The sequence below is a fragment of the Corvus kubaryi genome, unplaced genomic scaffold, assembly GCF_017639235.1.
Source record: "Corvus kubaryi isolate FWS band 111438036 unplaced genomic scaffold, C.kubaryi_AGA036_p1.0 37398, whole genome shotgun sequence".
In the NCBI taxonomy this organism is placed as follows: domain Eukaryota; kingdom Metazoa; phylum Chordata; class Aves; order Passeriformes; family Corvidae; genus Corvus; species Corvus kubaryi.
In genome coordinates this window covers 27,585,845-27,599,768 of record NW_024581137.1, presented here as the reverse complement: position 1 = coordinate 27,599,768, position 13,924 = coordinate 27,585,845, and the positions used below count along the sequence as shown (strand labels likewise).

Here is a 13,924-nt window from a genome sequence, read left to right as displayed (position 1 = left end):
AAAAAAATAAGACCAAACCAAACAATCTGAAACCACAAATAAACTCTCAGCAAAATTGTGTGAAGTAAAATGTGTGGCACCACAATTTTATTTCCTAAAAATCAAGTACTGCTGAGAAACCCATATTGGCATGATTGCTAGAGAGAAATCTCAATAACTAAGTCACCACATTTATACACAACTGTGAACACATTGTGACAGCCTGGGCAGCCTCTGGTTAATGAGCAGAAAGACTGAATAATCCTCTAGGTCAGGATGGAGCTGCCCTGCATCTGCCCTTGTTGCACTTTAGATTGCAACTAAGTGGAAGGCACCCGCCAGATATTTGCTATTTGCTTTTAGTTTTTTTCCCTTTTACAGAAACTAATAATTTTTAAATAAGAATTAAATGTATTTATGTTAAAATTATATATATTTCAGTGTGATTATTAGCTTTATTTGCAGACAAACATCATTAAAGCTACCACATGCCTATTTAACAGAACCATTCAAGTCACCCACAGCATTGCTGATCAGTCTCTCCTAGGTCTTTACAGAAATTGTTCTGTCTCAATCCATCATCTAGAATTTTAATGACTCATTTTTTTGACAAATAAGTGTCTATGACAGGAAATAGAAAGCACAAGGAATATTTACACTATGACATGAGCTCCCAAGGGAGTCTGAATAAATATTTTAAGTTGGATTTCTTAAAATCGCTGTGACCTTGCTTTCTAAGATCAGAGTGTGGATACATTTGTTTGTGCAAATATCTCAGCAGAGGCTAGCAATCAATATTAAACCAGTTTGGAAAAAAAATTATTGTAAGAGCACAAAACTAGTAAAAAACCCCCAGTGCAATTAAAACAGAATCTATTTTTTTTAATCTGATTCTGAAATTACTATGCTAGAAATGTAAAATATATAAATAATCTTTCCTTTGGTAGAAAAACAGTAGAGTTGATGTTACTATCTGCATATGAGAACTTTTGTTCGTCCCAAGACACCTCAGATGGTCCCTACTGGCCTGGCCTTGCAGACCTCCAAAGCCTCTGGAAGCTCTGTGGGAGTCAATGGCCTTAGCCCATAGTTAGTCTCCAGGTCTTGAAGATTTACACATAATTAAAAGAAGTTTATCTCCAGAATTTGAGGTTTTATTAGTGATCTTATCGTGGAAGTTAAGGGGGAAAATATTGGAAAGGATTAATTGAAAATGTCAAGCCTTTTCCTCTGAGAATAAATTCTTTTTGACTAGAACAGGAGATAGTTAACTTCTGAAAAGCATCAAGACTGATGATTTTGTCTATATAGCATTGACCTGGAAGCTCAGCCATTCAGACTAATAAATCAGGCAATTTATATTTAATCATTAACTAACTCCCGAGCTGAACAGCTGTTCAAAATTAGAAATGGGTCACCCCGGCCAGGATGACATTACAGGCAATCTATAATGCATTAGAATAAAATTATAGTGATTTTTAACTGTCTGGAAATTTATTACACTGCATGTTCCAACTCTTAAACCCTTGTTAGCCAATGTCACAAGTGATTTATGGTGCTTGGCTGGTATGGTAAAATTACTGAAGATTTAAATAGACAATCATTCTATGTTTAGCAAATCTTCAAATTTCAAAGCTCTTTTGGAGAATGAGGTGGGTGCTCTTTATTGTTTATGGCTTACCAGTCAGTGACAACAAGAAGAGAGAATGGATAAATCAAAAAGCCCTCTTGTAAATTAATGGATTTATTGTCTTGTTGCCCTCAGTTAATGATTTAAAGAAAAATCCAATGACTTCTGTAGGCAAAAATGAATGTCTAAAATACTTCAAAACAAAACTGCTACATTGCAAAGATTGCTGTTAGAGCCCTCAACAGGAGTGGTCCTTTATTTGTCAGATGTTGGGCATCTCTGATGAATGGAACTGGGGTTTAGGAGGCCTTCACACACCAAATTCCTGTGTTTATACTGTGAAGCATATACATGCTAGCTCTTTTAAGCTGCATACTTTGATTAAAGATACTTCTATTTTCTTAGTGGATCGTCTATATTCCTCTTTTATAACAAAAGCCTTTGAGTCTTCTGTTGTCATTAAATTCTATGTCTGTCTTCATGAGATTGAATGTTTAACCATTTCAGTAAGTATTTAGGATTTTTCTGAAAAATATAAGTGTAAAATACTTCATAAATATAAAATGTAACGATTATTTTGTTACTTTGGTTTTTTACACAGAGAAAATTATTTTTTAAATGAGAGTGAGTTGTTATTTGAGATTGATTTTATAATCCGTACAGCTTTCAAGAATGAGCACATTTAAGAGTTTTCTTTTAAGCTCTTAAGCAGCTGACACCAGCAAAAAAACAAGCATTTAATATCAAATTATATTAAGTATAGAGCATACTTTCTGTTCATGATTACATCATGCAAAGGACTGGAAAAATATTATTTGATTACTATCATTTCTCTGAAAAACAGCTGTCTGTATGGGCAGTGGTAAATGACTGTCCTTATAAGTAGTTCTGAGGTGTTTTCTTTCTTTCATCCTGGCCCTTTCTCTGCTTCAGTCACTGGAGAATGATTTCGTGAGGTTTCCCTAAAGCAAGTGAACAGACTATGAAACTTTATCTTATCTGCAGTGTTTCAAACAGTACAAACAAATAAGAAAGGTTATGGCAGTTTATCCCTATTTTACATCTAGAATTTTATCCATTTGAAGATGACTCTAATGGGTGATCAATTTTTACCTTCCCCTCCATGCTGAAGCTATTTGAGCATGCATTCATGCATATGTTCATTCCTTTGCTGGGAATTGTACACACAGAACAATCAAAGCATAACGTGCCTAATACTGCTAGTTTGGGGCTTATGCCACGTCACAAATCCTGACTGAAAAAGAGAGGATCCACATCTTAAATGTTAACTTTCTTTAAAGAAGATGTTTTCATTTTTCTGAAACTGTTTAATAACCAGCTAAAATTTTAAATAGGTGGTGGGCTGTCTTTACACATAACTGGAATAAAATAACAGGCTCCCACATAGCTGCTTATAATAAATCATCAATATCTAAGACCGTTCCTGACTATTCATCCTAAATATCCCAGGGTTAGTATGTTAAGATGAACTCTACAGATGAACAAGGGAAAACAGGGCTCTCTGTGGAAAAAAAAAATTATGAAGAAAGCAATTCTGAAACTAAACTTTGACAGAATCATTGCAGCTGAAAGGAACCTTCTGAGATAATCTAATCCATCCCCATTGATCAAACAGGACTGGTTGGGCCAGATTGTCCAGGACCATGGAAATTCCACAGCCTCTCTGGGCAGCCTGTGTGTTTGGCCACCCTCATCTTTTCTCCTGTCAAAATTCCAAATCATTGCAGCCTTAGCTGAGTGAGATGTCTGTAGCTAGTAGGTAAAAGAAGACAGACAAATAAGAACAAAAAACCCTGCAAATCTTCACAGAACCGTAGAATGGTTTGGGTTTGAAGGGACCTTAAAGACCATCTAAGTTCTAAACCCCCTGCCATGGGCAGGGACACCAACTCTACTGCCTTTCTCCTCCCTTTGGAAAAAAAAGTGTGAAACAAAAAGCAGAAGTGACATCTTTATTGAGGTTGAAACAGCTTTTTCTTCTTCTTCTTTTTTGTCTTCTAATATTCTTGTTTCCTTACCTTTTCTCAATGTTGCTGGAAATGCTTCCACTGGCAGTAGGACACCAGGTGCTGTAAATATTAGAGTGTGTCCACCATGCTGTATCTGATCTAGACAGAAGCACCAATTACTGAAACAGAATGTTTGACAAAGGCTTCTATGGTATTGTTTTCAGCTTCAAAGATTTCAAATCACCACCATAAATTCTGGATTGCTTCCAGCTTTTGCAGTCTTTGGAGTGTATCTCTTGCTGACAGAGTACTCCTCCTGTTGTACTTTTGTGTGCTTCTGGTTAATAATACGAAGATTAAGCATTCTGTCTCTTCCATGGTGCTCAGGAGATAACATTTTCCAATTTTGCTTTGCAGTCCAAAAGCACGTGTTGGAGCCAGTCCATCGAGAACCTCAAAGCACAGAAGAAGACTTTTATGTGGTGACATCATATTGACAGCAGCATTTATGTCTTACTTTAGACCCCTCATAAAACGATATCACCAGGAACCAAAGGGACATTTCATGACTCCTTCTCTAAAGGTAAAAAAAGTAAAATATTCTGTACAAAAAGGGAGTCTCCAGTGGAGTGTATGGTTTGTTAAAGTTGCTGTCTTTCAAAAATTTGAAATACAGATCTATATATAAAAGTGCCTCTTAGAAGGTATTTGTTCTCCAGGACACATGTATATATGCATGTGTATATATATATATATAGATTACAGGTATCTTTAGAGGGAAATGAAAGAGAGAGGTTCTGTGCCAAAAGAATATCCCTTCCCTTTCCAACTCTCAATGCCAAAGTCTGTTCTTTGTGACAGCTTTGTAAGAGCAAGTGCTGTAAAAATGGTAGAGCTGTACAGAGAGACCTATTCTGCTTAGATTTTAGCTCTGGGAAGAGCATGTAGTTGTGATAATTCCCATTTTTCTGCATGCAGAGGAAACCGTGATAGTACTCAGTAAATGCATAGAAGTTCCAATCCTTACAGTTGTCTCTGCAAAGCTTTCTCCATCCTTACTTGTGAAGCTTCGGACAATTCCTTTCTTCCTTATTGCAAATGCTCCCCACCTTCCCACTTGTTTCCTATTCCTTATGTGCATTATATCATGATTAATTCATTTCTTGTCAGAAATATGTGAAATGGGCAGCGCTTACCTTATTTTCATTTCATAGATCTATGACGCAGCAGGTGAGCTGAGTTACGAGGACCTCTAGAAATACAGTTAAATACAGCTTCGAGTTTCCAAGGTCAGCTCAGAATTGTGGGGACATCTCTTTGTAGACATTTGCTTCGTGCTAGAGTTTAGCAGTCACTTATTTGTGTAGAGCTTTCCTTTATCTGAAACCTGTCCTTTTCGACCAAAAACTTGTTTGTAGATAAAATCCTTTCTCAGAAACCTCCTTCTACCTTGCAGCCTAGTTCTGATAGGGAGAAAAAATTGCCCCGTATATTTTCAATAGTAGGACTCTGGAAATAAATGTCATTCTTAACTCTTTTGAGACTCCTCTAAAATGGATTGAACACTTTTACGAATAAAAATAAAGCATACTTTGATTTTCTACTTTTTAAGATACTTTCACGGAACAGAAGTGAGACAAAATACCTCATTTCAGTTTTGTTTGTTTTCCTGCAAGTGAGGAAGAGTGGAAAAGAAGAGACAAATACACTTGAAAAGTTATATTAAGATAGATGTTTATTAATAGTCCTCTACAGAAGGAACAGCAAGTAGTTCTATGCCATTAAGTATCAGCTTTGTGCAGATACAGCGACAATAGATGTACCCATATATGCAGATATTTTTCGTGCATTGTGTGAAAATTAATATTAGGAACCTGATAATACCCCAATGCTATTGTTTTACACAAGGAAGTATTTCAGCTCATGGAAATGATTGTATTGGTTGTCTTAGAGCCCACAGATAAAACAAATCATGTTTTCAGTCTTTTGATATATTTAGATGAATGTGTTACACATGGGAGATAGAAATGTTGCATGCTTGCAGAGGGGAGTGTATGCCTGCTGGGACCTTTGTGCTTGTATTTTCAGCACATTCATCAAAAATTAGGTTGATCTTGGGCTCAGAGATTAGAATCAAGGGTTAGACAATTTAAGGTGGTATGTGTTCTGTAATATTATGGTAACTATGACACTGTGCCACAGAAACTGCATTAGAGGTATAGTGTCATTCTTATTACTAATAATTGTGCAAATTTGGCTCAAATTAAATATATATAATGCTTTTCATTATAAATAACTGTCAGATATACATGAGGGGTCTTTTCGTTGTTTCAGTGCACACTTCTAAAAGAAGATCCAATCTAAAAGCCAGTACTGAGGACTAGATGAGTTCAGGGAGAAGGAAAATTTTGATGGAAGAGTTTTTAAGATACTTCTGAATGGGGGACAAGATAGTTCAGGCTTAATAGTGATGATGCAGTGCTTTCCTTTATTTATGGCTTTTGAATTCAGTCCAAAAATCACTAATAAGGAAGCCTGGAATAACACCATGAAAGAATTGGTGGGGGTTTGCCCTTTGCTTCAGGAAGGAAAAAATTAATTCCAGGCATCTGGTATAGCTCTTCTATTATGCTTCCTCCAGCCCTTCTTGTTTGTTCCAAATAACTCACTTATTCACTCTCTCTTACTCTGTTGTGCTTCATGAGGCATTTCCCTTCCCAGCCATACCTGTCTGGTAAGCACTGATTTCAGGTGTTCCATTTCTGTTTTATTTCATCTCCTTGCAAGTGCCTGTGAGAGGCTGGCATCCAGCAAGCATGGCTGTGAGATGGCTGCTCTGTGGCAGCCTCCTCCTTAGTGCAGGGGCACTCACACGAGAGCATTGCTGCAGCTGGTGCCCCACAGGGAGCTCCACGGCTGCCTCTGCCCCCAGAGATGGCCCCATTCTCTGCCTTTTGAGTGAACTGAACTATATTAATAAGGTGCCATGGGAATCCTGCTTTTATAATTTTTTTTTTTGTGGATAAATACTGATTTATGTTCCAGAAATAGCTGCCCAAGAGCATACATAAGCATTGAATTTGCAATATCAGAATACTCTGAAATGTATTATATATGGTGCAGTTTTAACTTTAATGAACTATAAATATTTTTATGAAGTAAATGTCCTAAGAGAAAACACTTTTTTAAAATCTGTAATAAATATGAAAAACTGCTTCTTGTCACATTTCCTAGTACTTTCTTTTCATCTGAAACTCCACAGGGATCCTCCTTACTTTTCGGCCTTACTTTAATTTATATCCCCCCAGTTATCTTGTGCATTGCACTGAGTCATGTCTTGCTACTTGGTAACCTTGCTGGATGATTGTATTCCACTCTGATTCTAAGGCTCCTGTTCCTATGACAGAGGGCCTGGACCCAATTGCCACGTTGACAGATGATGTTATGACTGTGGCATGGAGTAACGAGGGTGATAGGATGTCAACAGAAAATGCCACTATTCTAACAAACTGTGAGTGCTGACTTCTGATGATAGATCCCCAGCAACAGGGAATTAAATGGATAAAGAATAAATATGGAGCTGACCTTAAAGTCATACGTCTAGGAAAGAAAGGAGATGTGCAAGCTGAAGAATTGGCTTTCATGTTTACTGCCTTCAAGTTCCCCTAATTTTTGCAAGGGATTGGTGTTTGTTGAAATGTACTTACTTAAAGAATTGAAATATTACAACAGCTCTGCTTATTTATCCATAGCATCATTTTCCTTTTAAAATCATGCTTGAAAAGGCATCCTTCTTATGTTCTTTTCAAGTCTTGAGCAGGAAATGAAGTGGAGGTTGAGGTGCATTTCTTGTGAGGGTCAAATCACTTTTTCAAAAGCTAAGGTGCAAAGCCTGATGGTAATTCCTTATTTATACTCTTCAGTTTAGTCAGCAGAACACAGCCTGCGCACCTCACATGTATGTGCAGTATTAAATGCAAAAGCCAATATTGGGTCATTTCCTGGTAAACAAACATGTTTTTAATTCTGATTGTTGTTACTGAATTATATGTAAGCTGATAGGACTAGCATGTAACTGATCTCCTCATGCATTTTCTTATCTTTGCTTAGAGTTAGGGAGATAATGGTCTATTTCAAAGGGGTTTCAGAATTTATTTTACTAAATTCCAGATATAACACACAATTACACAGCAAATGGTCATAGTACTGCCTGATTTTTAAAATAGGTCTTAATCATCTGGCCTGTCTGTTCATTTGAATCAGCTCTTTTCCCTCATCTGTCCTGGTTTGTTTTTCATTCTTTTTTCAACCCTCAAAAATAATCATGATTTTTCTTTCACACTCAGTAATACCCTGCTCTGTGAAGCTATATTGAGCTATACCAGTGTCTGCCATGTGGGGCTGTACCCTCATATTTGCTTATAAGAAAAGACCCAGCAATGCATTTTTTGTTTAATATGAGGAATAACAAGAGCATAGGTAGAAAGATGTTGAACTCAAACCTGTCAAACTCTTAAACACTGGGCAATTCTTTGTGAACAGTTTTCCATGGTTTAACCACGTGCTTTTAGAAAAACTTCGAGATTTATATTATATAAAGGAAATCCTTCTATAACCAGCATTTATCTAATATTGGGGGGTGGGAGGAGGGAATTTTATTTTTCATATAAAGTGTTACGAAGACCATTGAAAGAGCTTTAGCTTTTGATGAGACTGTACTAATTGAAAACGTGTGTGCCTCTATTGATCCCATGCTTGATTCTCTGCTTGGAAGACATGCAGTTAAAAAGGGAAGGTATGCGTGCTTGGGTAATCAGAATTTTTCCATGACAACTGGATCTATATTGCTTTGATTGCCACATTTTGCTTAGTGCTTCAACTCTTCATGAAACAGATGATTTCTTTTTAAAATACAATGGCTAAAACCTGGTGATGAGTGGATATTAAAATGTTGGTATCTGCATCTGATTAGATAGCAAAATTATGTTCTCAGTTTCCAAACTGGACTCAAAATACTATATAGATGTGTGTTTCTCAAACTCAAGTGGAATTCTTTACTTTTTTTACTTCAAAAAAGGAATAAAACAAGGTGGAGCGTATATTATAATTCGGCTCAAAAGAAAGGAAAGTATTTCCTTTCTGTGTTAGGCATCTATAGCAAGAGGGAAGGCGTTGGAAATGACAGGCTAGATTTGGATTCAGCAATATAGGGTTTTCCAGCTGCAATATCAGCTTAAGAAAACTGTTCCTTCACTATGCTGTAATTGGTTTTTGGGCCACCCCTTGAAATAATGAAGTGGTTTAAAAAGGAAAAATAAATACAAATAAACAAAAAGCCAACCAAAGAAAAAAAACCCAAGCAAACAAACAACCTGGAAAGTAAGGCAAATGGGGAAAAACTGATATGGTAGAACACAGGGCAGAAATGGGTAAACCAGAGATGGGGACTGTTTGCATTGGTATTTCTGCCAACCTCCCATGTATCAAACCAGTCCAGCTGATGCTGGTCACGAATTCCTCAAGGCACATGTCCCAGTGGTGCTAATGCCTGCTCAGTTCTACCCAGAAACCTGCTCTGCTGGCACCAAAACTCACATGCCCCGTTTTTCATGTGAGTGCCCCGAATACTCAAATTCAGGGCCTGTTCTGGGCTCTCCCTCCCAAGGAAAGGGTGAGCTCCATCCCAGAGATCTGCAGCTGGGCATTCCAGTAGGAGACTCAAACTGGGTAACACAAGGCTGAGTTAATGGGTGTCCTCTGTTCTGACACAGCAGTGGCAGGAGTGGTAGATGGTACAAGGGAAGGTAACCTTATGTTTTGACATTTTGGGTTGATGTCTGTGAATCTCATCTTTCATTCCCATGCTCCCTTTCTCCCTTATATTTTGAAAAATTGTCAAATTTAAAAAATATAATTAAAAATATTTTCTAAGGTATAATTTGGGTACCTTTAGATATACACTTTCAGGATGATAATTGGGAAAATAAAGGAGTTTGTACATGGTGCAAGAGAATTTCAATCTGTAATATCTTCCATAACTTTTCACAAAAACTTCGCATGAAATTGTTGAGTCCTCAGTGCAGATGTCAGCCTAAAGAATAATGTTGATTTGTGGTTGCTCGAGAGTAAACTTGTTAGACCTCATTAAATACTTCATCTGCTGAACTGAAGTGCCATGTCATTGATTCTGCTCAAATGTTAACTTATTTTTGTGTGAAAGTGTTCCTCTCTTCTATTCTTGTTTGCAAGCAACACATCAACAAGCTGGATTTTTCATGTTGGAGAATGTGATGTTTATTCTGATACAAAGCCAGACATCCTCCTGAGGCATTTCTGGATGGATCTCAAATGTTAGTCAAAGAGTGATTAGAGTGCTTGCACAGCTCCACATTGTCAAAAGTGAAAATATGAAAGAAATTATAAATAAAGAATTTATCTTATTTTGGTCAGGTTACCCAAGATTTTCTCTCTCCCTTTCCCCTGATATTTCAGGCATTTGTGCCTGCAAAGTAAATCTAAGCAGTAAAAACCAGCCCAAATCCCCTTGTATACTTGAAGCTCCTGGAAGATGCACTCTTGCCCTGCACTGTGAGACCTTGAAATGATCCCCCTTTGTTGCATTTTTCTATAGCTGAATTTGAAGTTCTTCAGAGTAAGAGCCTGCAGCTTGCTTTTCAGAATCCATAGTGAAGAAACTCTAGTGAAAATTAGAATTATACTAGTCTAAAAGAGAGATCAGAATTTTCACAGGCTAACAGATCTTTAAGGCATGAGACAGGGGGATGGGAAACAACAGAAAGAAGTTGGATTGAAAAGGACAAGGGTCACAGCAATCTAGTTTGGCATTTACTTAGCAAAGGCTTCCATGTAGCACAATGAAGATGTGTACATGGACACAAAAGCAAATATATGAAGGTATTGAAAAATAGGTTCTTCTGCTGAATATTTTAGGCAGCGTTACATGACCTGGCATTCTGTGCCTGGCTGAAGATGCACAAGTCACCTTTGAGGGGCACTTGTGTGTGTGTATATACATAAATATATATATATATACACATGTACATATTTACACACCACAATATATATACACACACACAATATATGCCCCATTTATTACCAAATAAGCAGTTTGCCTCATTCCTGATTCATTCCTGTCATTTGTTTATTTTAGTAGTTCTGTCAGGTACTTTGAATTTTTTTTCCTAATAAAGAAAGACTAGAAAGGTATTTGTGATAGATATGGTGCAGTCCAGCAGTTGAAGTTCATTAATAATTGGAATGTTGCAGAGTATGAAGTAATGAATACTAATTACTCCTTTCATGTCTGACAGCACCCCATGGACCAATACATCAGCCCAGACTTTAATTTGGTTCTAGTAATGGTTTCATCAATAGTACATTAATTCTGTGTTTGAAAAGACGTACAGTTGAACCTGACCCACACAGTAGATACCACTGTCATAAAATGGCCACATACTGACAACAACTGGATAATTACAAATAATTAAATCCACTGAGCTTCAGACAATCCTAATTTTAGGTAAAATATATCTTATCATATCAATCGACAGAAAGCATAGCAAGGGAGATTTATCAACTTGTACTCCTTCCAAAGCAAATTTACTAGCCTGTTTATTAGAGAACTTGCTGATCTGTGAAGCACTTCATGAAAGTACCTCTCCCCTTCCTTCTTTGCAAGATGGTTCTTATGTTGCACTCCTGGATATTCTGTAACACCAGCTCCTGGCATTGTTTCCGAATGAAGGCTGAGAAAGAAATTCTCAGCCTTGGAGAACTTCAAATGGATAAATTTATATTTTCCTCAAAACCAGGTGACCACAGGGTGAACTAAAGCTATTTGTTATCTCTGAAAAGCAGACTACATGCTTAAGTGCCTTAGTATATATCTAGAAGCCTAAAAAATTTTAGGTGTTCAAATAAGTATATATTTTTATATAATTTCGGAGCTGCAAAACTGCTCAGTTTTTTCTAGTGCACTTTAGACTGTGGCCTTCTGTTCAAAATGTCTTTAAAATGCTACGATTTTTGTTAAAATATTTCATGATATTTGCTTTGAGAAGCAGAAGAGAAGGAAAAATAATCAAGGAATTTTAGGAAGATCTCAGTTGTAGTACATAGCTTTATGTAAACATGGAAGCCATAAGAAAAAACGTAAGTAAAATTTGGGTGCAACGTATTAGCAACATATGCAAAAATTATTCAAGATGCAAATAGCTTTTTTGGAGCAGATAAATCAAGCCATAATAGTAAACAGGTATTATTTCTACATGGTGTTGGGTTTTGGCCCTCACCTGCGATAAGAGGAACAATGCCATCGGTTTGGTATGGATGGCCCTTAATATTTGAATTTTACCTCTGTGTGTCCTATCCTGTTTCCCCAGCACCACTCTTTTGGAAGTCACTGGCTATGAGCATTAACTATCACAGATCAGTGTAATTTTGGCTCACAGGAGAGAAGACAGAGGAATAAATTCCCTGTTCATAAGGCTTCTATTTGCATTTGCATGAACTGCTACACTTGCTGAACTCCTTTGCACAAAGAGGTAGTCATGTCTCTTCAGCTGCAAGATCAGATTATTAAAAGATTTTTTAAGATGTCTTGAAATCTGATTTATGTGCAAATGTAGCTTGTATGAACAAGTTTCCATTCTTATGAGGCATGACTATTATTCACGGAACAGCAAGAAAATTTGCTCCATTTCTCCACAGGGAGAAGCTTTCCTTGCCTTGAACGTCTCGCCAGCTGTGCAGCTTCAAGGCAGTGCTTTTCCCACTGAACTAGTTTGACCAACTTGCACAGTTTGCCTACTGAGATTGCCTAGTAACAGCTCCACTCTGTGCTTTTTTTCACCTGATTTATTCAACTTCGTTCTCTACATTACTTGTTGGGGTTTGCAAGTTGGTTCCAGAAGCTTTTAATTTTAAGCAGCAGGAACTGAATGAAGGCTCCTCTGGAAAATGTGTTTATCCCTCTTTCTTCCCACTGAAAAATATTATTTCCCTTTCCTTTCCTGTCCAAAAATTTATCACTTTTTTCATTCTTGCTGAGCTGATCCAAAACATCTCTCTACAGGAAGCTATCCTGCCATTCTGCCATTTAGAGTTATGGTGTGTTTTGGAGAACGTCTGCCCTGAAAGGTATGCTTTAATTTTGTGTTGCATGAAATTGTCTGCTAAGAAAAGATTTTGCATAAACTCTCGAGCCATTTCATTATATGAAGTCATGTTCCTATATTCAAAATTTCTCACCTTCATGAGTTCCTGTCCTTGAAAGACCTAGGCATTGTTACCTTAGGCAGAACATACACTAGGGAATAGCAGGTCTTTGTGTCAATCAATCAGGTTTGACAGATCAGACAAGATGTTACACTGGCCCTAGTCTTCTCACAGCTGAGTGCTCATGTTATCATCTGGAATTTATTTGGTTTTATATTTGCTTTTGCAAAAAATAATTTATACTCAAGGCATATACAGGGTTTTTAAAGCTTTGTAAATCCTTTTTGAATCCCTTAATCTACTTTATTTCAAAATCTATGAGAATTTCAACACAAAAAAAAACCTAGTGGGGAACAATCTCTCTTTAATTTACTTTGTTCTTAAATACCAGGGAGTTGGGACTCACATGAAAGATGCTCTGTCCGTTCCTGGGTAGAGTGCTGCATTAGTTCCATCCATTCTATCTGCCTCAGCTGATGGAATAGGATATCATGAAGAAAACATTGCTAAAAGTAGAACTTGTCCTTAGAAATTTATTTGGTGACTATTTTTTTATGTTCCTTCTATCATGGACTTCCACTATTCATGCCTATTTTGCTGCATTTCTTCATAATCCAGAATTAACCTCTAAACAGATATCTTTTACTGAAAAAAAATGAAGTCATCCTTCTGGGTTCCCCACCTCTCTGTTTATCGTTGTTGCTTATACTCTTGAACCATGCGAGAGCAATAACAAAACATTTCTTTTTCCCAAATCTGTAATTAACAGAAAACCTACAACAGCTGCAGTAATAAAACCTACCAAGTCATTATGTAGGTTTTGCCTTTCATAGGTGATAATCACAGAAATTGGTTATTTATTGCTTCTGTGAATTGAGAACTCCTAAAGGAAATAATTTAATCCAGAACTCTAAAGCTTGTTATATTGCCTCATAGATGTTCTGAAACATAGTGTGACTCCCTTAGCAAAGCTTTTTCTTCTGACAAAGCAAACTGAAGAACTTGTCTTTTGTCAGATCTCTTGTTTTGTCTCTGTGTGTGTGTGTGTCTTGAAAGCAAAGCAAGATTGCTTTCTCCATGTCAAGCTCTACAGTTTTGTTCCTTCCAG

General features: G+C 37.0%; 1 protein-coding gene across 1 annotated transcript in view; it reads left to right on the top strand.

The window, feature by feature from the left end:
* Positions 1–13,924, top strand: part of DNAH11 (dynein axonemal heavy chain 11) — a 101,683-nt gene that overhangs the window by 58,121 nt on the left and 29,638 nt on the right. The window contains 4 exon segments of the mRNA XM_042044477.1: positions 3,997–4,053; positions 4,055–4,171; positions 6,967–7,203; positions 8,262–8,374. Of these exon segments, the coding sequence (XP_041900411.1) occupies positions 3,997–4,053; positions 4,055–4,171; positions 6,967–7,203; positions 8,262–8,374 (524 nt within the window).